The sequence below is a fragment of the Amia ocellicauda genome, chromosome 14, assembly GCF_036373705.1.
Source record: "Amia ocellicauda isolate fAmiCal2 chromosome 14, fAmiCal2.hap1, whole genome shotgun sequence".
In the NCBI taxonomy this organism is placed as follows: Eukaryota; Metazoa; Chordata; class Actinopteri; order Amiiformes; family Amiidae; genus Amia; species Amia ocellicauda.
In genome coordinates, this window is record NC_089863.1 from 5,185,740 (window position 1) to 5,210,871 (window position 25,132).

The following is a 25,132-nucleotide window of genomic DNA, read 5'->3' on the forward strand; positions in this document are numbered from 1 at the left end:
AAATTAGAACGCTAGGCACAAGAATAAGAACGATTAGAATACGAATACTGAATTCAAGATTTTAGTTGAATTTTAGTTGAACAAATGTGTACCTTTGCTGTGTTTATATTATTATTATTATTAGTATTAGTAGTAGTAGTAGTAGTAGTAGTATTATCCTCTGTACACTGATCTTTCTGGGTGTGAACAGGACTCCCCCGACACCTCGGCGGAAACCGACAATCGTCTGTAAAACAGAAGCGAGAGAAGAAAAAAAAAGTGTGTAGTGTAAATGCAACTGAGAGAGAGAGAGAGAGAGAGAGAGAGAGAGAGAGAGAGAGAGAGAGCAGGAGGGGGGCAGGCAGGCAGGCAGGCACTGAACCATTGTGCTCACACACACACACACACACGAGTCCAGGCGCAACAAAGGGAAGCACATCTGAGACAGTGTATCCATCGGCTGCACACAGATCAGCACAGCCGCCCGGGTCCCGGCGCCTCGGACTGGGAGACTAGAGGAGGAAACCTCGCTGTCCTGTTTGGGATTATAAGAGAAATATAAGAAGACCGGTACCGGCTGCCCCCTTCTCTGTGTCTGGGTCTCTCTCACGCAGTCCCCCGCAGGAAGAGCAGCGCGCAGTGGCTTTGGGATATAACTTTGCACGGCGGATTTGTCGGACTATTATTATAATAATTATAGCCATTATTACTGTGGCTGGTGGCGCTGGGGGCAGCGGAGCGGGACACTGCGTTCACGGCGTTGCGCCTCCCAGACTGGGCAGAGGTGAGTCCCCGTCCCGGACCTCTCTCTTTCCTTTTCTTTTTGACAGATGGAGGGAGAGAGAGAGAGAGAGGTTGTGTAGTGCTGTTTTAAACGGGCACCGGCTGCATTATTGCCATCAAATGCATAAGAGAGTCCAGAAGAGAATGTCTTGCGAATCCAGAACCCCGTGTCCCAGGATGGGCTTTATCTCGGTGCATGTTCAATCACTGCAGTTTGAATACTGGTTTCAGTGTGTGTGTGTGTGTGGGGTGGGTTCGTTGAGGCTGAGCAGGCTATTGTCTGTATTGTGTATTTCTTTCATTATTGGATGTTGTTATCGGGATCACGTGTTGACAGCGGGGCGTGGGGTCCGGCCCGGGGGACAGGTGGGCCATGTGGACGGTACCGCGCTGAACCGCACCTGTCTCTGCTCTGGGCATGCGTGTGTGAAGACACCGTACAGCACAGCACAGCACAGCACAGTAAAGACACACCAAAAACACAGCACAATAAAGTAAGGACACAGCACAGTAAAGACACACCGTACAACACAGCACAGCAAAGACACACCACACAGCACAATAAAGATACACAGCACAGCAAAGACACACCACACAGCACAGTAAAGATACACAGCACAGCACAGTTAAGACACACCACACAACACCACACAGCACAGCAAAGACACACCACACAACACAACACAGCACAGCACAGCAAAGACACACCACACAACACAACACAGCACAGCACAGCAAAGACACACCACACAGCACAGTAAAGATACACAGCACAGCACAGTTAAGACACACCACACAACACCACACAGCACAGCAAAGACACACCACACAACACAACACAGCACAGCACAGCAAAGACACACCACACAACACAACACAGCACAGCACAGCAAAGACACACCACACAGCACAGCAAAGACACACCACACAGCACAGTAAAGACACACAGCAAAGACACACCACACAGCACAGTAAAGACACACAGCAAAGACACACCACACAGCACAGTAAAGTTACACAGCACAGCACAGCAAAGACACACCACACAGCACAGTAAAGACACACAGCAAAGACACACCACACAGCACAGTAAAGACACACAGCAAAGACACACCACACAGCACAGTAAAGACACACAGCAAAGACACACCACACAGCACAGTAAAGACACACAGCAAAGACACACCACACAGCACAGTAAAGTTACACAGCACAGCACAGCACAGTAAAGACACACAGCACAGCAAAGACACACCACACAGTACAGTAAAGACACACCACACAGCACAGTAAAGATACACAGCACAGTAAAGACACACCACACAGCACAATAAAGACACACAGCACAATAAAGACACACCACACAGCACAGTAAAGACACACCACACAGCACAATAAAGACACACAGCACAATAAAGACACACCACACAGCACAGTAAAGACACACCACACAGCACAATAAAGACACACAGCACAGTAAAGACACACCACACAGCACAATAAAGACACACCACACAGCACAGTAAAGACACACCACACAGCACAATAAAGATACACAGCACAGTAAAGACGCACCACACAGCACAGCAAAGACACACCACACAGCACATTAAAGATACACAGCACAGCAAAGACACACCGTACAACACAGCACAGTAAAGATAGACAGCACAGTAAAGACACACCATGTACAACACAGCACAGTAAAGATAGACAGCACACTAAAGACACACCACACAGCACAGTAAAGATACACAGCACAGTAAAGACACACCGTACAACACAGCACAGTAAAGACGCACAGTACAGCACAATAAAGTAAGGACACACCACAAAGCAGAGCAAAGACACACCACACAGCACAGCAAAGACACACCACACAGCACATTAAAGATACACAGCACAGTAAAGACACACCACACAGCACAGTAAAGATACACAGCACAGTAAAGACACACCGTACAACACAGCACAGTAAAGACGCACAGTACAGCACAATAAAGTAAGGACACACCACAAAGCAGAGCAAAGACACACCACACAGCACAGCAAAGACACACCACACAGCACATTAAAGATACACAGCACAGTAAAGACACACCACACAGCACAGTAAAGATACACAGCACAGTAAAGACACACCGTACAACACAGCACAGTAAAGACGCACAGTACAGCACAATAAAGTAAGGACACACCACACAGCACAGCAAAGACACACCACACAGCACATTAAAGATACACAGCACAGTAAAGACACACCACACAGCACATTAAAGATACACAGCACAGTAAAGACACACTGTACAACACAGCACAGTAAAGATAGACAGCACAGTAAAGACACACCGTACAACACAGCACAGTAAAGATAGACAGCACACTAAAGACACACCACACAGCACAGTAAAGATACACAGCACAGTAAAGACACACCGTACAACACAGCACAGTAAAGACGCACAGTACAGCACAATAAAGTAAGGACACACCACAAAGCAGAGCAAAGACACACCACACAGCACAGTAAAGACACACCACACAGCACATTAAAGATACACAGCACAGCAAAGACACACCACACAGCACAGCACAGTAAAGAGGCACCACACAGCACAAGAAAGTAAGGACACAGGCACAGCACAGTAAAGTAAGGACGCACAACACAGCACAATAAAGTAAGGACACAGCACAGCACAGTATAGACGAACAACACAGCACAGTTAAGACAGCACTGCACAGTAAAGTACGGACACAACACAGCGCAATGCAACACAACATAGTACAGTAAAGACACACAACACAGTACAGTACAATCCAATACAGCAAACTACAGAACAACACAATACAGCACCGTCCATCGAGTACACTAGCCTTCGTCAGCAGTACAATCGTGCTTCTGACAGCACCATCACCACGTGTTTCATATATTGAATGAGTGGATGAATAAATACATGAATATATTAATTCATAATGCCATTCCTGGTCAGAGCCTCACCATAATATATCAAACGCGTACCACCCCACACACATGCACACAGACATGCAGGCGCAGACAAACACAAACAAATGTACACAAATGCACGCTCTTCCTCCAGACAGAGTGAATTTGTTCAGTTAAGGCGGCTGAGTCTGCATAAGGTTACAAAAGCAAATTGCACCCTGTGTTGGTGGATGCTCCCTTTTGTGCTTGGGCATGATGGGTTGTACACATGGCGGGTTAAGGCTGAGCTCTGGTCTGAGTCTGTAAAGGGAAAGAGAGAGAGAGAGAGAGAGGTGCCCCCTAACCCCCTCTTCCTGTAGAGTCGCCAGTCAGGATACACGCCTATCCTCACTTCCTGTCAGGCTGTTTACACTGGGAGCACTGGGCACGCTGGGGTGGACATCCAGCCACCCACACACACTGTACCGCACAGCACAGTCACAGCACAGTGAAACACAACACAGTCATGGCACAGTACAGCACAGTGAAACACAACCCTGTCACAGTACAGGTTGATCCAGTTCTCATTCCAGACAGTGCACTGACTCTTCCCTAGGCAACTGCATCCAGTACTCCTGCCTCTGTACCTTCAGCCTTGACATCGGCTCTGAACACACACACACACACTCTCTCAGACACACTCTCTCAGAGACACACTCGCATGCACACACACACACACTCTCTCAGACACACACTCGCATGCACACACACACACACACTCTCTCAGACACACACTCGCATGCACACACACACACACTCTCTCAGACACACACTCGCATGCACACACACACACACTCTCTCAGACACACACTCGCATGCACACACACACACACTCTCTCAGACACACACTCGCATGCACACACACACACACACTCTCTCAGACACACACACACTCTCTCAGACACACACTCGCATGCACACACACACACACTCTCTCAGACACACTCTCAGACACACACTCGCATGCACACACACACACACTCTCTCAGACACACACTCGCATGCACACACACACACACTCTCTCAGACACACACTCGCATGCACACACACACACACTCTCTCAGACACACACTCGCATGCACACACACACACACTCTCTCAGACACACACTCGCATGCACACACACACACACTCTCTCAGACACACACTCGCATGCACACACACACACACTCTCTCAGACACACACTCGCATGCACACACACACACACTCTCTCAGACACACACTCGCATGCACACACACACACACTCTCTCAGACACACACTCGCATGCACACACACACACACACTCTCTCAGACACACACTCGCATGCACACACACACACACACACTCTCTCAGACACACACTCGCATGCACACACACTCACGTGCACACACATTTGCAGACATGCAGTCTCTACGCTCATGTGCGTATGCACAGACACACACACACATACATACACACAGACATGGCCGCAGGGACTGGGGGATGGGGGGTGGTGATATTCTGGTGCTACTTCCTCATGCACTCGTAAAGAGGAAGCTGAAGTCAAGACAGGAATCGCCATCAAATCACCACGATGACACGTGGCCATCTGACCACAATACCCTCCCCCACATGTATGCAGCACCTTTGGACTTTCTGTCTAGTAATCACATCCTTATTATCGTTATTCATGCATTTATTTATTAGCAGACATCCCCCTGACCCCGGGACCCTTGCAGTCATCACAACAACCCCCGTCTTTAAAAGCCGGACAGAATACAGTCCGTAGATGAGAAAATACAGTCGGATCAGCAGGAGTCCCAGGAGAACAGTGGTGTCTCTCGCTGTACTGTTCTCCTGGGACTCCTGCTTAAAGACGGGGGGGCTGGAGGCCTCACAGGTCCAGTCCCAGCACGTGCGCGCCAGTTCTCTCTTCTCGTCGGCAGTGAAACTGGAATCCGTCGTTTCCGGAATCCTGTGCCTCTCGCGTTCCTGCCGTCCACGCCTTCCTGTCGGCTCGAGCCACTTCCTCGTTGTCGGAGGTCCTTTCTGGTGACGTGGTGGTGTGCCGTTTGGGCACATTCCTGAAGGTTCATGGGCTTCTTTTTGAGAGTTTCATTCTGTTTACTTAGTTGGCGGCCTAGCGGAGCCCTGGCCGCGGCCGTTAAAAACCTTCGTGTATCTGTGTCTATGTCTCTCTCTGTCTGGGCAGGTTTTTCTCAGTAAGGCCACAAATGTGTACTGAGCTCTGCAGGCCGGTAAAACGCTTAACCTGACTGAACAGCTGCACGACGAGGTGGTCTTATCTGTGTCCCTGCAATCCGGGCCAGGGCAAAACAATAAGGTACCATTCACACCTGGCACTGCATTTATAAAGCCATCTATGCGTCGTTTTATTTGACAGTGTTCTGATCACCTGACAATGGAGCTGGAAACGATGATTAGGTCCTCGCCGCCTTCACAGGTTCACCGTAGTGCACGGGCCCGAGATCCACTGGAGAGTAGATCCTGGCAGATTTCGAGATAAGAGCTCTTTCTCTCTGGCCTGGAAGGACCTGGTCTGAACCGCACACGTTGTTGTTGTTGTTGTTGCCGTTCCCTGAACCCGCTCCCTCATCCTCATCTGTAGATCTCCTCCTAATGGGCTCCTCTTTACTGCTGCACCAGTCAGACAAAAACAAAAGACAGTGCCACAACACAGACACACCCTCATAATTCCCTATCACTCTCTCTCTCTCTCTCTCTCTCTCTCTCTCTCTCTCTCTCTCTCTCTCTCTCTCTCTCTCTCTCTCTCTAACATTAATTTACTGCTCACACCCCTGTTGTGGTCCATAGGCTCTTCTAGCTGTCCTTAAGGCCTACCCCCCTCCTCCCTTCTTCTCATCACCACCCTACCTCGTTCTCTATCAAAGGTCGAGGAGAGAGGAGGGAGAGAGGGCTCAAGGGTCACAGGCGCTTGAGGCCTGAGTGTGAGAAGCAGAAAAACTTGTTTTTCTTCCCAGGCTTTACAAGCTGAGAGAGAGAGAACAATACTGTGGGAGTCCCTTGAGCACCCAGTACGTTATGTCAACATGTTTGTGTTGGTTGGCCATGTGTTCGGTCTGCTCTGCCAGGGAGCCGTGTTTTTGGTCTTGCAATTCAAATTGATATTCAAATTCATATTCAAAGTTGCTTTATGGGCATGACGGGCATGTTGCCAAAGCACATTGTTAGACGGTACATTCAATAACAGGTGTGAGTGTGTGAATTATTATTTATTGACAGATGCCTTAAGGTTACATGAGCAATACAAAAGTGTGTGTGTGTACAGCTCCACCGAGTTTTAATCACCAAGCTGTAGGTTTCCCTCGCCTCCCTGGAGCAGGTGACTCGGAAACGCAGAAACCGACACGGTGCGCAGTGTCACAGTAGCTCAGCTTGCAGATGGTGAATAAGCCAGTCACAGACAGATTAACTCAGTGGATCGGGGGGGATAAGAAGACACGGGCTCAGCCACGAGGGGAGGGCCACCCTGACAAACACAACACTGACCGTTTCTTTTTTAATTTAATTCCTATCTTTCTGGGGGGGTTGACTCGACCACGACATGGGTTCAGATCCGTCAAGCGTCCGGAAAACCACAGCGCTTTGGAAATCTGCTCAAACCACCGAATTGAATTGAATTGAATCGAATCAGGAGCTCTCTATAGGTGTGTGAGAGAAAACGGCCATCTGTCAGTGAAGCACAAACTCCATTATTCATATTGGTAGTAGCAGTAGTGTTCTCAGTGTTGTAGAGGGAGTGGAGTTGGGCTGTGCCAGCAAGGCTCAAGGAGGTGAGCGCAAACACGGCCGAGAGCCAACAGTGTGCCAGTAGGGAAATGACCGATGAGGCTGATAAGGGAGTTTACAGATAGTCAAATGCAACCCTGCGCTCACCCTCAGTTCCAGTCACAGCGGCTTTCTTTTCCTTTCCACGACACCGTTCGGTTATCTAGTTCACCTCCAGGAGTTTGACCGCAGCGCGTTTAATTGACCTCGACTGACCACAATCGTCATCAGGAAAGATCCTTGTGGCCGTGACTCGGGCTGCCGCAGGAGCACTCGGAGCAGTAACTTCTGATCGTTTTATTTAAGAACATAAGAAAATGTACAAACGAGAGGAGGCCATTCGACCCATCGTGCTTGTTTGGTCTATTTTTAAATGTTCCCAAATTGTCTCTTCAGCCACATCGCTGGGGAGTTTGTTCAGATTGTGATGCCTCTCTGTGTAAAGAAGTGTCTCCTGTTTTCTGTCTTGAAGCCCAATTTCCATTTGTGTCCCCGGGTGCGTGTGTCCCTGCTGATCTGGAAAAGCTCCTCTGGTTTGATGTGGTCGATGCCTTTCATGATTTTGAAGACTTGGATCAAGTCCCCACGTAGTCTCCTCTGTTCCAGGGTGAAAAGGTTCAGGTCCTCAGTCTCTCAGTAGGACATTCCCTTCAGACCTGGAATAAGTCTGGTTGCTCTCCTCTGAACTGCCTCTAGAGCAGCGATATCTTTCTTGAAGTGTGGAGCCCAGAACTGCACACAGTATCCAGATGAGCTCTAACTAGTGCATCGTACAGTCTGAACATCACTGCCCTTGATCTCAATTCTGCACTTTTGACAATATACCCTAGCATTCTGTTTGCCTTTTTTATTGCTTCCCCACATTGTTTGGATGGAGAAAGTGAGGAGTCCACGTAGACTCCTAGGTCTTTCTCACACGTTACTTAATCTAGTTCTATTCGTCCCCTAGTGTAAGTTCAACCAGGCCAGTCAGCAGCTCAGCTGGTCGGTGGCCCTGAGTTTTGGGGGAGAATGTGACTTGTGTATTTATGCGTTTATGTATGTTCTCTTGCAGGTAGGATGTCTGAAGCCTGGTGACCCCACCCTGACCACCACACCTTTTTCCCCCCTTTTCTGGATTGTAAGGGAATCCACCCCCCCTACAAAATCCCAGCCATGTCCCTCCAGGAGACGGCCCCCCTGCCCCTTCCCCACAACCTCTTCACCAAGCCCAAGCCCCCCGTCCCCCAGAAACCCAGCCCCCGGCGCTGCCCCCCACCGCCCCCCACGACAGCCACAGACCGGGGCTCCGGGAAGGTGAAGCGCATAGTCAGCCAGTTCCGGCAACAGGAGCGGGGGGGCGGGCTGCGGCGGGAGCCCAAGAGAGCCCCCACCGTCAAGCCCAAGCCCCCCAGGGCTGCCCACCCCGGGGGGTCGGCCCCTCCGCTCCCCGAGAAGAAGAGCAGGACTCTGAGGGAGAACGCGGGAGGAGGAGGAGGAGGAGGAGAGGGAGGTGGAGGAACGGAGAACAGGTTGGCTTCTGCACCCTTGTGCGAGAACGAAGGGAGATCAGGTATTGACATTGTGTTGTTGTTTTGAATTGTACTGTGAGTGTGTGCGTCTGTGTGAATGTTTGTTTGTGTGAAAGTGTGTCTCAGTTTGTGAGTGTGTGTGAGCGCATGCTAGTGTGTGCATCTGTGAGAGTCTGTGTGTGTGTGTGTGTGTATGTGTGTCTGTGAGAGTTTGTGTGAATGTGTATGCAAAAATAGGATCGAATACACAACTTTTTAAGTCTTCTATACAGCTATGGTCGCTGATTTACATACAAAGTTAAATACATAAACCATAATAAAAAGACAATCAAGCAAACAAACCAAACAAATGTGTGGTTTGTAAAGTAAAATAGGAAAAGTCAGGCGTTCCATATTACTAGTCCTATATCACATAAATATATATATACACACACACAGACACACACACGGGCCAGTGGGAGGGAGGGGGTGATGTCAGGATGTCTGCCAGGCTATGGCTGCTTTCAGGGAGGGCTGGGCGGCTGCTGGGTCACATGATCAATGGGAACAGGTTGGTGCGAGCACCCGGGGAATGCAGGCCCCCCCCCGTGCCGAGGGAGGGGCTGCTCAGTAACCGATAAGGAATGTGTCCTACACGTCAGAGATCAAAGACTCGCTGTCGCAGTAACAACTAGAACAGCACCGGCACTAATTGCTGGCGAATATAAAGAAAACAAGTAGTGCCTTAGTCATGTGATGGTGTGTTTGAAGGTGAATGGAGTGCTGCCATCTTTGACTGTGGACTCGGCTCACTGTAAGGGGAAGGGTTTGGGCATCGCACAGGCCCCTGGTGTACAGTGATGTATGTATCCCTGTATTCAGAGGAGTGAACAGGGACAGTGGTGTAGCTTAGGGAGGTGGGGAGGTGGGGGTTTGCAGGGAACAATAGTTGATCCAGTCGGAAATGCATACCCCGTGATACACCACGAGCTCTACTGTACATGCCGTTCAAGGTCAAGGGTCGCGTGGAAACAGGAAGGCCACATACTGTCGGTCATCTTGGGGAGGATGGATAGGTACCTGAGAGATAAAAAGGACAGTGGACTCTGCTGACTGGGAACCCCTAATCTGCTGGCCGTTTCCTGGTTGGAATGGTGACAGAGGATGTGGGCTTGGACAGTTCCCAAACAGGAGGTGCTTCCCCCTGAACCAAACTTCCCTGTGGCACCAGCTCGTCTTTCTCCCTCTCCCTCTCTCTCTCTTGCTGTCTCTCACGCTTTCTTTCACACACTCTCTCACTCTCTCTCTCCCAGATCCAGACGGGAGCATGGTGGAGGCGGAGCCAGAGCCGGAGATCAGCCCTGGCGAGGAGGCCCCGGTAGCGGCCACCCGCCTGCACTGTGAGAAGGACTGCAGGTGCCTTTGCCACCACGAGAGGCCTGGCATGAGACTGCAGTGGGTACCCATTGAGTCGGCCGAGGTGGAGGATGAGGAGGAGGATACAGCAGAAGAGGAAGGTGGAGAAGAGCAGGAGGGGTTGTACGAGGTCACCTTAGTGGGCGGGGCCTCTGATTCTGCACAGGAAGAGGAGGAGTCCCTGGGGAGGAGCTCTGACTCTGAGGCCGTCCAGTTGATGCGCTACACCACCCACGGCTCCCCTGAGTCCTCTGGGAGACCAGTCACCCCCCAGCTGGAACGCCAAGAAGCAGTGGAGAAGGCAGAAGACATAAAGGAGGAGGTGAAGGTGAAGGTGAAGGTGGAGGAGGAGGAGGACGAGGAAGAGGAAGAGGAAGATATCTACGAAACGAGCCTAGACCCCGCCCCGAACCTGGAGCAGGAAGCGAAGCCCATTCCCATCATCTGTGTCACCAAGCCCCCGAGGCGGTCCCAAGAGAAGCCTGCGCTGCCCTCCTCCTCCTCCTCCTCCGTGGAGCAAGAGGACCCGCCCCCCCCCGCCGTCCCCCCCAGGGTGCCCCTCCTCCCCACCGGTGCCAGGCAACTGCGCCCCACCTCCGTGCCTGCTGGTGGCAGGCTGTGCGGCCTGCCCGTCTCCCTGGGCCCCAACGACAGGCCCCCCAACAAGACCACGCCACCCCTCGCCCGCAAAACACAGATCTACCACCACTGCCGCCAACCACCGCTGCCCCCCACACACCGCATGCCTCCCCGGGACCTCAGCCAAGGTAGGTGGGGGGTAACGTCAAGAAATAGGTTTTGTGAATGGCTAGCGTCCGCCGCCATGACGGACCCTCTGGGCTCTGACTGACGACCCTCTTCCTCCTTTGCAGACGCGGACGACGAGATCGGGAGCGACTGGGAGAAGGTGGAGCATGACGAAGAGGAGGAGGAGCAGCCCAGGTGAGCCTGGGGTGCGCGTTCTGCAGTGGGAGTGGTTCTGCTGTACAGACGGAGCGAACGCACGGCAGCGATGCGACTAGGGTTTCCTTCACACCAAAGCTCCCCCCGACACGGCTTAGGAATTCCAGCCCTTTCCGGGACACCAACAAAACCGGTCGGGGACTGTTCTCACCTTTCGGTTTTGAAATCCGTCTCCCGTAAGACGACTCTAGATCCAGAGGATGAATGCACAGCAGACGAGAAACGTGTGTGTCAGGCTGTCCAGTAATTCAGTGCCACCTTCCTTGAACTGATAGTTTTTCCCTCAGTGTGATTTTTTAAATAGTTATAGTGTTAATTACAGTGCCTGAATTACAGAATTACAATTACTCCCCCTCCCAATATTATTTTTTACAAAAGTGTCATGGAATGTCACAATAGTGTCAGACGGCTCCGACCGAGGACAACACATTGTTGTGTGTGTGTATGTAGGGGGTCACAGAAAGACCTGGGGAGTGGGAGGAACTTTGAATCAGTAATGCTATCCGTCTCCCCCACCCCCCCCAGCAGGAAGTCAAAGCGTCTGTGCTTCTGTACAGCCATCATCGCGTTGTCCTGCGTCAGGTACAGTAACCAGGGGGCGGCAGCACGTGGTGACCCCTGCCCACCGCAGGCTGGCCGTCTCATTGTCCTTGTGTCTCTGTTGCAGGCCGCCCCCCACGCTGCCCAGGACGATGTCCATAGACTGGGAAAAGAGGCTGCAGGAAGGTAAGGCCACCACCTGTGGACCCAATTAAGGACCAGTCAATCCCAATTAAGACCAGTTAAGATCAAGTATGATCAATAGTGAGCAATTAAGAACCAATTATGATCATTAATGAGTCTAGAAGCACCCCAATATGTTACCTAGGTTGATACCCCTGTGCTGTCCCTTGACTGGAACCTAGAAGTGAGCTCTCCCTCACATCAACACCCCCTCCCCACCCCCCTAAAAACATCCATGATAACCCTCGCTCGGCCTGATTCCCCCCCAACCCCAGAGCCCTTCTACCAGACCTACCGAGCCACGGTGATCTCAAAGGAGATCCGGCGGCAGACCGTGTGCCGGAACATCAGCAAGACCAGCCAGGACTTCAGCGCGGAGAGGCTGTCCATGGGGCCCAACCAGAGCTCGCTGTGGCAGGACATGCCCTCTGTCAGGGACAGCGGCATGCTGGGACAGGTCACCCCCGAGGAGTGCAAGCGCCAGGAGGTGAGAACGAGGGGAGAGGCTGAGAGGGGGACGGGTTGGGCCCAGTGATGGTGGTGGATGGGGGGTGGTTGGCCTGGATAAGACATAGTTGTGTCACGCGGTTCACTTCTCTCTCCCTCTCCTCCTCTCTCCCCCTCTCTTTTCCTCCCTCCCCCCCGTCCCTCAGAGCATGTTTGAAGTGCTGACGTCTGAGGCCTCTTACCTGCGCTCCCTCAGGGTGCTGACCAGCCACTTCATGGAGTCTCGGGAGCTGGATGAGACGCTCATCATCCGGGAGAAGAAAACCCTCTTCTCCAACATCCAGAAGGTCAGCGAGATCAGCGAGAGGTCAGTAGGGCGAGGGACACGGGAGGCCGACACTGGGAAACACACACACACACGCACGCACGCAGTGATGGACGTGGGGAGATGCAGAGCAAACACACACAGATATACACACACAATCTCGCCTTTCTCTTATCTCTTATCACGGCTGACTTCTGGTTTCTGCACTCACTTCCCCCTTCGCACGGGTGAAGTTACAGGATTGCGACACTCACACACAATGGGAAGGTGACATTCTTGTCATGCCAGCTGTGACACCTCGTGCATTCAGACATACGGGTACTTCCTGTTGTTGTTGTTATCGTTGTTCACCCAGAGTGCAGCAGTCTGGGAATCTCTGTAGTGAATGCTCCCTCTCTCCTTTCTCCTCTCAGCCTCCCCGTTCCTCTCTCCTTCTCCCTCTCTACTTTCCCCCTCCCCCATCCCTGATCCTCCTCTCCCTTGCCCCCTCCACAACCTCTCTCTCACCTCTCTCTCATTCTCTCCATTTCCTTGCCCCCCCCTCGTCTCACACTCTCTAACATTAAAACTCTGAAACTAGGCCTAACAACCCTCGCCCCCAATCCTCTCTCTCTCAGGTTCCTCAAAGACCTGGAGGAGGAGGTGGACAGGAGCCTGCTCATCAATGACATCTGTCACATCATCCATTACCACGCCCAGCACAACTTCAATGTGTACATCGACTATGTACGCAACCAGATCTACCAGGAGAAGACCTACAGCGCACTAATGTGAGTGTGTGTGTGTGTGTGGATGGGCCTCACTTCCTGTCCGACCCAGAAGTGATTTGCTTCATGCCTGGCACGAACCCGGAAAGGCCTCAAACATGGTTTCTCGTTTTCACTCATCCCTCAGGCGGGGGAGGGACGGGGTGTTGATGACTCAATTGGAGTCGTTATGGGGATGGGAACTCAAATTAGCCTAGTTTTATTCAAATTGAATTGTATTGAAATTAGCTGGAAATCCCACAGGAGCCGCCTGAACCCCTCCAGGGATTGCGCGCGAGCACACACACACACACACACACACACACACACACACACATTTACAATGAGAGACACACATTTACAATGAGACACATTTACAATGAGACAAACACATTGTCAGACACACACATACAATCAGACACAAACACACATTTACAATGAGACAATGAACACAAAACACACTTAGTCTGACACACATATATAAGCAGACATAAGCAGACATACATATACAATCAGACACCGATGCATATACAGTGAGACACACGCACATATTTACAATGAGACATTTACAATGAGACAGACATACACATTGTCAGACACACCCACACACACAATCAGACACACACATTTACAATGAGACAAACACACACATTTACAAGACAATGAACACAAAATGCATACATTCAGTCACACACACACACACACACTTAGTCTGACACACACTTATGTAGCGTAAGGTACACTTATACATTTCAATTAAAGAAGTGAATTTATAGTATCACCTTATCACGAATCCTGGAATCTTGTAGAACTCAATTTCTGTAATAATTGGACGCAGACACCAATTCCAAAGATATAAATTGTCAAATTTATTCAAAAACAAAGACTAAATGTAGCACTACACTAATTATACAAAAGGGAAAAACTAATTAAAATTCAACTCTAGATCAACAAATCAAAGACAAATCACTTCCGTGACCAAATCAAAGACCATGGGATCGCATATGATAACAAAAAAGGTTATAAACACATTGACTACAATACCGGTTAGTAAGACGAAGGTGAGTCTCTCATTAGTATTGTTAGTCAGACATTAAATAACTACGCAGGTTAGTATTTAATGTCAGGTAACTTCTCATTATATATATATTAGTCTCATTTACGTTTAGGTGCCGAGAAAGATCCTATCATTACTTGTTACCACAATTTCCCTTAACTGATTATTATTCAATGATTAAGGATAGGCAGGGCCACCAATAATCTAATGTCTATTAACTTGTGTCAATTTCAGACTAAACAGTTAAACAGGAATGAGAAGATATTTCTCGGCGTTGACAGATTTTATTTCTAAAATTATCAACAAAACAGTTTAATGCAACACACATTTATATTTAAGAAAACTAAATGATATTACACATTCTAGAGTTATGAATCACAGATTAATCGCAGAGAGGCCTCTCTGGCTTCGGGCTCAGATAACAGCACACGGCACGAGGTCCGTGTGGTTTGGAACAAAGGCCGTCCGGTTCGGCTTTGTCCAAGAACTTCCACTCAGTCGATGCACCTGGAAGTTGGGGTTTCGCGAAAGTAGAGTCGTTTCCAAACAGATTTTCCACTGGTTTGAAGGCTCCAAGGTTGTGCACAAAATCTTCTTTGTAAGCAGGGGTTCCACCGTAGTTACTTGAAGACAAAGTCTTTGAGGAAAGCAGGGCCCTGTTTGTTCCAAGGGTCAAGTTTCTTAAGACTCAAATAGCTATTTAAATGACTGACACTTTCGTATACAGTCGACTTGTCCAATTGTCCAGCTGTAAAACTCCACTGATCAGGTGGGCACAGGCGGGCAGCGCAGTCTGTAAAGTTCTTTATTTAATAAAGTCCTTTAAAAGAATTCTTCGTACGGCTCACTCTCCTTCTCCCAGTTTAACTCTTCTGTTGCCGGCAAAGACTTGGTTGGTTTCTGGTTCCGGTTCTGGCAACAGAGCTACAGGTTGAGCTGTGGCAGCGAGTTTCTGGTTCAGGTGAGAGAGAGAGAGAGAGACTGTCTGCGTTCCTTATAGTCTGTCAGATCAATAGGTGATTGGTCCCTGAGTTCTTGAGATTGGATTTCGGTTTCAGCCCCCAGTGTCCTATTGGAGGGGGGCTTGATTTATGACTGATGTCAATCCATGCCATCTTTTGGAAATGCCGGTTGGCCCGGGTTCGTAGCTCTATGTCGGGATTTCGGCTCTCATCCACTTCAAAGAGTTTTTATCACCTACAGGCCCCTTTCTCCAGACATCTCATAGCAGAATTCAAAACTATTTGGCCTCTTCTCGGTGCCATCCTCCCCAAAACTGTCACTTTGATGCAAACCAGTTCCAAGCTGATGAGCTAAGGAAATCTGATAACTTTGGGGGGGGAGAGGTCTTCTTTAGATCAGCGCTTCAGCTCAGAGCCCAAATGCTCTTATCCAAATACACCCAACATAACGCTACACTTACAAGCAGATACATACAATCAGACACAGTTACATATACAATGAGACACGAACACAAAACACACATTTACAATGAGACAGAGACAGACACACATACATTCAGTCAGACACACACACTAACACATTTACAATCAGAGAGACAAACACACATTTACAGTGAGACACAATAACACACATTTACAATCAGACACAGACACACAAATTTACAATCAGACAGACACAAACACATATACAAATTAACAGTCACATACACATTCACAGCTGTAGATGAGTTTATGCCTGGTGCCCTCCTGCCCTCTGACCATGCCTGTGTTTACCCCCCTCCAGGCAGAAGAACTCACAGTTCGCCACAGTGATTGCCCGGCTGCAGGAGTCCCCCCAGTGCCAGCGGCTGCCATTCATGTCCTTCCTGCTGCTGCCCTTCCAGAGGATCACACGCATCAAGATGCTCATCGAGGTGCGCTCCCCCCAGGGCAATGATGCTGCTTGGGTTTCTCCTTCTCCCCATACAGTGAGGGAAAAAAGTATTGATCCCCTGCTGATTTTGTACGTTTGCCCACTGACAAAGAAATGATCAGTCTATAATTTTAATGGTAGGTGTATTTTAACAGTGAGAGACAGAATAACAACAAAAAAATCCAGAAAAAAACGCATTTCAAAAAAGTTATAAATTGATTTGCATGTTAATGAGGGAAATAAGTATTTGACCACTTCGACTTAGTACTTGGTGGCAAAACCCTTGTTGGCAATCACAGAGGTCAGACGTTTCTTGTAGTTGGCCACCAGGTTTGCACACATCTCAGGAGGGATTTTGTCCCACTCCTCTTTGCAGATCCTCTCCAAGTCATTAAGGTTTTGAGGCTGACGTTTGGCAACTCAAACCTTCAGCTCCCTCCACAGATTTTCTATGGGATTAAGGTCTGGAGACTGGCTAGGCCACTCCAGGACCTTAATGTGCTTCTTCTTGAGCCACTGCTTTGTTGCCATGGCTGTGTGTTTTGGGTCATTGTCATGCTGGAATACCCATCCACGACCCATTTTCAATGCCCTGGCTGAGGGAAGGAGGTTCTCACCCAAGATTTGACGGTACATGGCCCCGTCCATCGTCCCTTTGATGCGGTGCAGTTGTCCTGTCCCCTTAGCAGAAAAACACCCCCAAAGCATAATGTTTCCACCTCCATGTTTGACGGTGGGGATGGTGTTCTTGGGGTCATTCCTCCTCCTCCAAACACGGCGAGTTGAGTTGATGCCAAAGAGCTCAATTTTGGTCTCATCTGACCACAACACTTTCACCCAGTTCTCCTCTGAATCATTCAGATGTTCACTGGCAAACTTCAGACTGGCCTGTACATGTGCTTTCTTGAGCAGGGGGACCTTGCGGGTGCTGCAGGATTTCAGTCCTTCATGGTGTAGTGTGTTACCAATTATTTTCTTGGTGACTATGGTCCCAGCTGCCTTGAGATCATTAACAAGATCCTCCCGTGTAGTTCTGGGCTGATTCCTCACCGTTCTCATGATCATTGAAACTCCACGAGGTGAGATCTTGCATGGAGCCCCAGACCGAGGGAGACTGACAGTTATTTTGTGTTTCTTCCATTTGCAAATAATCGCACCAACTGTTGTCACCTTCTCACCAAGCTGCTTGGCGATGGTCTTGTAGCCCATTCCAGCATTGTGTAGGTCTACAATCTTGTCCCTGACATCCTTGGACAGCTCTTTGGTCTTGGCCATGGTGGAGAGTTTGGAATCTGATTGATTGATTGCTTCTGTGGACAGGTGTCTTTTATACAGGTAACAAGCTGAGATTTTCTCCCTTTAAGAGAGTGCTCCTAATCTCAGCTCGTTACCTGTATAAAAGACACCTGGGAGCCAGAAATCTTGCTGATTGATAGGGGATCAAATACTTATTTCCCTCATTAACATGCAAATCAATTTATAACTTTTTTGAAATGCGTTTTTCTGTATTTTTTTGTTGTTGTTATTCTGTCTCTCACTGTTAAAATACACCTACCATTAAAATTATAGACTGATCATTTCTTTGTCAGTGGGCAAATGTACAAAATCAGCAGGGGATCAAATACTTTTTTCCCTCACTGTATATCCCTCCCTTCCCATCTCTCGCTCTCTCTCTCTATTTCTCCCCCCTTCTCTCTCCCCCCTCTCCTTCCCCCTTGTTTTTGCATAGCCATTTGTTGTTTGTTTTTGTGCCCTCTCCCCAGTTGTGCCTGTGTGGTGGGGGGAAAATGCTTTCTCCTCCTGTCTCCTGTGGCGATTTCAGGGGTACACGCCTCAGGCCCCCCCCAGGAGGCTGGGCAGACAGCAATGTGGGGGTGTGGTTCGGTAATAACGCTCTCTGTGCCCCGACAGAACATCCTTAAGAGAACTGAGGAGGGGACGGAGAAGGAGAGGACCGCATCCAAGGCACTGGCATCCGTCTCCAAGGTGAGAGAGAGGGAGTGTGAGTGTAAGTGAAGGAATGAGTGAGAGAGAGTGAGAGACTCAGAGACTGAGGGACATCATGCAAGACTGTAAGTGAGACAGTGTGAGACAGACAGACCGAGACAGACAGAGACCGAGAGAGAGGCCTAGAGAGGCAGAGAGAGTAAGACAGGCTGAGAAGGGGAGAGAGAGAGAGAGAGAGAGAGAGAGAGAGAGACAGACAGACAGACACATAGAGGGGCAGAGATAGTTGGAGAGGGAGAGTGCGACTGGCACTACAAGGCGGGCAGAAGCGACGGCGATTTTTGTCGGCAAGAATTCATTATGATCGATGGTCCCAGCTGTCTCCTGTGGCTCTTCCTCCTCCCAGATCATCGAGGAGTGCAACAGCGAGGTGGGCAAGATGAAGCAGACCGAGGAGCTCATCCACATCGCACAGACTCTGGAGTTCGACAAGCTCAAGGTGAGCCCACATCTCCCTGCCACATGACAACAACATTAAATATACATGCTTTACATACAGCAGTGGTTCCCAACCCAGGTTTTTGTTCCAACCAAGCTCTCACTTAATTGAACCCTTAATTTAAGTAATTTGCTTACATTTTACTTTCTAAATTGTATAACGGATAAAAAGTTGGTTCCTTAATAATCTCCTTAATAAAGGAAAATATTACTTCAATGAAGGGTTCAATTAAGTAATTGGAACAAAAACCAGCAGGATAAATACAAGAAATGGCACAAGGCCCGATTCTTCGACGTGTCCCTTGATTACAATGTTCGGCCCTGTCCCCCACCACAGGCCGTGCCCATCATCTGCAAGAACCGCTACCTGGAGAAGCGGGGGGAGCTGCAGGAGTTGGTGCGCGGGAGCACCCTGTTCAGCCTGCGGCTGCGGTTCAGCCCGGTCTACCTCTTCCTCTTCAACGACTTGATGCTCATCACCAGCAAGAAGAGGTGGGCGTCTCACCCAGGCAAGCATGCTGGCTAGGTTGATGGTACCAGGTCTGTAGACTAACGCTGCCCTCTGGCCCTTTCTCCCCCTGCAGTGCCGAGCGGTATGTTGTCATTGACCACGCCCACCGCTCGCTGGTCCAGGCGCAGCAGTACACGGGCGACCTGGCGACCACCCAGGGCCTGGAGCTCTGCTTCAGCCTCACGCTGCTGGAGAACCACCAGGGCAAAATGATGGAGCATGTCTTCAAGGCCCCGACACAGCTGAGTAGCGCTCACTGTCTCTCTCTCTCTCTGTGTCTCTCTCCATCTGTCTCTCTCGCTCTCCATGTGTCTCTCTACTTTACTCTCTGTCTCTGTCTCCCTCTTGCTTGGTCGCACAGTTAATTGACCCCATCGTCATCTGAATTAATAAAATTTTAACACAAATTTCAAGTGTTAAATGTCGGGAGTCATTGGTGATTGACGAGTCAAAGTCACTGGTGATTGTCTAGTCAGGTGGTGAGTGAAGGAAGGCACGTCAACCTGTGTTTTGTCCTCGTCCCCCCCTCTGTAGGTCGGACCTGGACCGCTGGATGGCAGTTTTCCCCAATCCAGGGGAGGCTGAGAAACCAGAGGAGGAAACGGTGTACGAGGACTGGGGTGGGTACCTCCTGCTCGGGCTGCCGGCCTCGTGCACACGCTAGGGAGAAAGCCATCACCAAGGCTGGGTATAGGTTGGGAAGCATGCTGGGATAAATTCACTTGGACCTGAGTTGGCTTTGTTGGATATGGTTCCACCGAGGTCATCTTTGGATTGTGCTCTCTCTCACCGCCCCAATACTAACTGTACCATCTCTCTCTCTCTCTCAGACTGTCCCCAGGTGCAGTGTATCGAGCAGTACGTCGCACAGCAGGCTGACGAGTTGAGTCTGGAGCCGACGGACATCGTCAACATCCTGCGCAAGACCAACGAAGGTGAGTGGCCAGACAGAGGTGTGAGAGTGTGTGTGAAGCATGCAATACTGAAGCACGACTAGAACAATTGTGAGCATCTCTCCCTCTCTCTCAGGCTGGTATGAGGGGAGCACGCTCTCCGATGGCCGCAAGGGCTGGTTCCCTGGCAAGGTGGTCCTGGAGATCACCAACGAGCACGTGCGGAGACGGAACCTGCGCGAGCGATTCCGGGTCATGCAGGCCGCCACCCAGATCACCACGACTTTGAAGAGCAAGACCGGGCCCTAGAAGGGGAGGGAGGGGGAGGAGGAGGAAGAGGAGGAGGAGGAGGGTCCCCACAGGCTCCTCCCCCTGGATAACTGTGGATTTTGAAACAAGGAGCACGTGGGCCGGTTTCGTGAACAGCCATTCCCACGTCCTCTGGGGACAGATCTGGGTGGCACAAACACTAGACGCTGCCTTTTTTGCCTTTTTTATCTCTGCCTGGCCCAAGAGAGGGAGGGCTGTTGTGGAGAGGCGCCACCAAGGCCTTCGAGTCCGAGTTCGAGTTCTTCCTGACTGGACTGGACTGCGCGGCTTTGCGGTTCTGAAACGCGGGCTTTTTCAACAACTTTCCTGAGATCTGACGTTCTTTGACCGCCTTGCCTCTCATCTTGTTGTTGTGTGTGTGTGTGTGTGGACAGAAACTTCTACAGATCAGACCAAGAGTCTCTGATGCCGCCGAGACCAGACACAGGGAGAAGCTACCACTTCCCTTGGCCAGGCACGGCGGCGCGGTGTCAGTGTGGTAATTTATGGAGCGTGAGATGTGAGTGGAGAAGCATGGGGCACTTTCTAGCACGTCTGCCGCCGCCTTAAATACACGTCTTTGTCTTCTTTGGTAAGGAGGCAGAGGCTCTTGATTACATTGGATGAAATAAATTAAACAAAGTAATAAATAAATAAATAAACAATCCCAGAAGACACTGGGAGGGTGGGCTCTCTAGGACCAGGGTTTGTCCCCAACACGCAATCCCACGGCACACAGACGGGACTTAACACTTTAGAGCGCGGGCTTCAGAACCGGCCATCGGAAGACCGGGCGGCTGAGGAAGACGAAACAGACACGTTCTCCTTCCCAGTGCACAAAGGCAGGTTAAACGGGGTGGGACGGCACTGCCCCCTCATACGACTTCCCCCAAAAAAATATAAACGAGGTGAAGTCTGTTGCTTGCTGTTGTGCGGGTGGGATTGAATTGTCTCGTTTATACCTATGGAATAAAGCTGTACCGAAGCAAACGTAGGGTCACTTTCCTGAGTCAGTTTGGGGTCAACATGTTTATGTTGAAAAGATACATAAAACTCAAATGACAGTCTGAGGTAATGTGATGTTTAACTCCTGAAATGAATAATGTATGTGTCCAACAAGTACAAGCAAATAAGATCTTAGTCTCGCTGCCAGGAGCTCGGGCACTATTCTCCTGCCTAACCACGCTGGCTCCACCCCCAAAGGACCTCTGATTACAGAGCAAGGCACGCACAGAAATGGAAACATGACATTTGTAACTGGGAAAGGCGGAGGCGTTTATTGTGGCTAATGCAGCCTGAGAGGTTTCCTCCAGGAAGCGTCTCTCCATAACCATTAAAAAAAAAAAATGAAAAAAACATTATAATGCACAATCTAAAAATAATATACAAATATAACACAAATTGAGGTAAAACAGAAATGAAACAAAGTTGAACTAATAATAACGGTTCTTCAGCTGAACCGGCTGACACGAGCCCTCTCCTCTCCCCCTACGCCAGGTTGGTACAGAGATTTCTCCTGTTATTTCACCCACTCAAGTCGACTCGAGCCCCTCTCCCTCCCTCCCCCGTCCCCGTCCCCATACCCAGTCCCAGCCCCCGCTCCCCGACCTCCGCCGCCTCCATCTCGGCCTCTGAGCGCCGCTGGGAGCCTGGCACCGAATCCGCAGGGATCCCACAGTCCTCCAGCGCACAGTGAAGCCGGGCCAGTACTCTAGGATCGGCGGGCAGGGCATGCTGGGAAATCTGTCCATCATACCGGAGCTGCAGGAGGCTGGTGACGGCCTGGTCCTCCTTCTCGCTCAGCTGGATGATCTCCACCTTGCTGGAGCCCATGGTGACGGAGGAGCCCCCCGACATGGCCCTGGGGGGGCACCGAGATGGCCAGCCCAGGGGGCGGCTGGGATAGGGGGCAGCCCTGAAGGGATCGGGGCCTGCAGGGGGCGCCTGACATGCAGACATCACGGGAGCGGGGGTGTTGAGGCGGCAGTGTTCGAGGACCTGGGGGGAGGGGGTCAAAGTCAATTCCTATAGCAAGCATATAAATCATAATAATTATAAACAAATCTGAAAACAAAATTGACAGTTTTGGGATCCTTTATAGTGAAAACAGACATTTAATACCATTTTTAGTGTTATTCTGATCAGTACATGGTTTTAAAATCTTAATTTCCCCGTGACATTAATGAGTCACACTAATTAATTTAGTTCCATTCAGACTCTGGTCAGCACTAAAGTTTCCTGGCTTTTTGCTCTATACTGCGCTATACTGTACATTTACTACATGCTGTGTCTCTTGATAGGTGCATATAAGGGGATAGGTTGGGCTAGAAAATGGTGCTGAATAAGAAAAAGAAAAATAGAAAAGAACAGAGAAAGAGAAAGAAAAATAGAAAGCAAGGAGAAAAAGAGAAAAAGAAAGGATGAAATGTAAAAGAAGGAATAGCTGTTCTGCACTAGATTGTCGCTGTAATTAAAGATTGGGTTATTGGGGGGGGTTATGTGTCTGGACCCTCCCTAATCTCTTAAGCCTTTTGTCTCATTAGAGCCCAGCAATGCAGGAATTAAACCCCTGCTGTGCCCCCCCCCCCCACCCACCCAACCCACAAGCAGGTGTCACAGTCAAACCCTGATCTGAACACATCGGCTGTGTTTTATCCGTCCAGCGTCCTGCTGTCCTCCGTCTCGCGCTCGTCAGCTCAATTCACAAGAGCTTTATTGGCAGTGAACTACCCCCCACCTCTCACTCTCTCTCTCCCCCTCTCTCTCTCCTTACTCACCTCTAGCTGTGACACTGTGTTGTGGATGCGGGTCCCGGGGGGCAGTCCAGGGTCCGTGTAGTAGAAGTCGGCCGGACACATGACGGGCACTACAATCGACCAATGGGAAGGGCTGAATGTCAGGGGCCGGAGAGTGGCTTGATAACCAGTAGAGGGACACAGACTAGAGACACAGTCCAGTCCAGCAGGGTCTCAGCCCTGGTCCTGCAGAGACACAGTCCAGTCCAGCAGGGTCTCAGCCCTGGTCCTGCAGAGACACAGTCCAGTCCAGTTCACACACAGGTGTCCACTAACCTGGGTAGTCAGAGACGCAGGCCCTGTGGTGGGCAGGGACCGACCCCATGGCCAGGCATAGCGGGTAGAAGGAGGGGTGGGACAGCGTGCGGGACGACAGGCCAGGCAGTACCGAGGGGCGCCGGCTCTGAGGGCAACAGGACAGGGTCAGTCAGAGGGAGAGAGAGGGAATATCTGGCCAGTTCACGACAGGTGTGCGGACGATATGGTTACCTGCGGGGCAGGTGCAGGAGGTGACCGTGTGCCACAGAGCCCCCCTGAGCCGAGCCCCAGTCGCAGGGCGTCCCCTCCACTGCCCGATCCGGGCATCATGGCAATGGGTAGAGGCATTCCGGGCCAAGTCACAGTCTGGAGTCCCAGGTCACTGTGCATCACAAACACACTTTACATGCCTTTTTAATCCACAAACCTGACACCCGCAAAGCCTGTGCTTGAAGCCGACTTTTTTTCTTTTGAATTAATTTCGTACAGAATTCCCTTTTGTAGAAAAAAAATAGTGAAATGAGGAGAGAAAAGTTTAAAATACTAAACTAACAAACCCTATAGCAGAAACTGACTTTATAAAGGTTTTATTTACTTTATAAATACTTTGTATAGAAATGACCCTTGACGGACTTTGATAAAGATTATATAGAAGGAAAGAGAATTACAGTGTTCAAATATTGAGATAAAACCTTTTTATTTTTTGTAAAGTCTGTTGGCCAAGTACATCTAATCAAAAGAGATTTTGGCCAGTGTGTCGGGAATCTAACGAGATTGTAATCTGCGTTTGGACGAAATTGCAGTCAACATCGCCACGTCTTTCTTTTGGTCTGGATCTTAATATTGTTCAAAATACTGTTTAAGTCAGTAGTTGAGTCTTTTTTATTCCCACACAAAACACACCTGCAATTATATATAACAAAATGCGTTTCTTGATTTTGCAAAATAGGCTAAGACTCCATCTTTATGTTCATGGAGGAATCTGTTATTAGATAAAGCACAATTTGAAGAGGTTTGTGTTGCAAAGCATTAGAATAATATCACTAACACTAATGTAGGTTATCATTTTGTGATACTTCAATACAAATTAATCATTTCAAAATGCAGTATGTTTTATTAACTACTATGAACTGGTACTGGATTTTATAATAAACATTTATAAACGTATTTACAATTCTATACATACAGTATTTGCTGTGTATAAAACGGACTTAGTGTATTTATTAAAGTAAAGGTATTGCATTTCTAAAAAACGCGATCAAGCCCGATGTTGGTGCTCGTTTGATAGATAGTTTCACTCGGAGGTCATTATTAAGATACCAGACGGCTATAGTTGCAGTTTTTAAATTCCCCATTATGAC

The 25,132-nt window shown here is 49.5% G+C and overlaps 1 protein-coding gene across 1 annotated transcript; it reads left to right on the forward strand.

The window, feature by feature from the left end:
* The first annotated feature begins 300 nt into the window (after window positions 1–300).
* Window positions 301–21,726, forward strand: LOC136768378 (ephexin-1). The gene is made up of 16 exons (XM_066722564.1): window positions 301–763; window positions 8,573–9,070; window positions 10,322–11,191; window positions 11,297–11,366; window positions 12,055–12,113; window positions 12,386–12,597; window positions 12,764–12,924; window positions 13,500–13,652; window positions 16,432–16,561; window positions 18,472–18,546; window positions 18,914–19,006; window positions 19,343–19,497; window positions 19,590–19,757; window positions 20,051–20,136; window positions 20,347–20,451; window positions 20,546–21,726. Exons 2-16 carry the CDS (start codon window positions 8,674–8,676, stop codon window positions 20,716–20,718), a joined length of 2,907 nt encoding a protein of 968 aa, XP_066578661.1. The 5' UTR covers window positions 301–763; window positions 8,573–8,673; the 3' UTR covers window positions 20,719–21,726.
* The last annotated feature ends 3,406 nt before the right edge of the window (window positions 21,727–25,132 follow it).

What these genes read in the sequence shown, in the direction of transcription:
- LOC136768378 (XM_066722564.1), top strand. Translation starts at nt 8,674, where the DNA reads ATGTCCCTCCAGGAGACGGCCCCCCTGCCCCTTCCCCACAACCTCTTC. An exon ending in CTCATCACCAGCAAGAAGAG is followed by an intron (nt 19,498 to 19,589) that starts GTGGGCGTCTCA and finishes CTCCCCCTGCAG; the next exon opens with TGCCGAGCGGTATGTTGTCA. An exon ending in AACGGTGTACGAGGACTGGG is followed by an intron (nt 20,137 to 20,346) that starts GTGGGTACCTCC and finishes TCTCTCTCTCAG; the next exon opens with ACTGTCCCCAGGTGCAGTGT.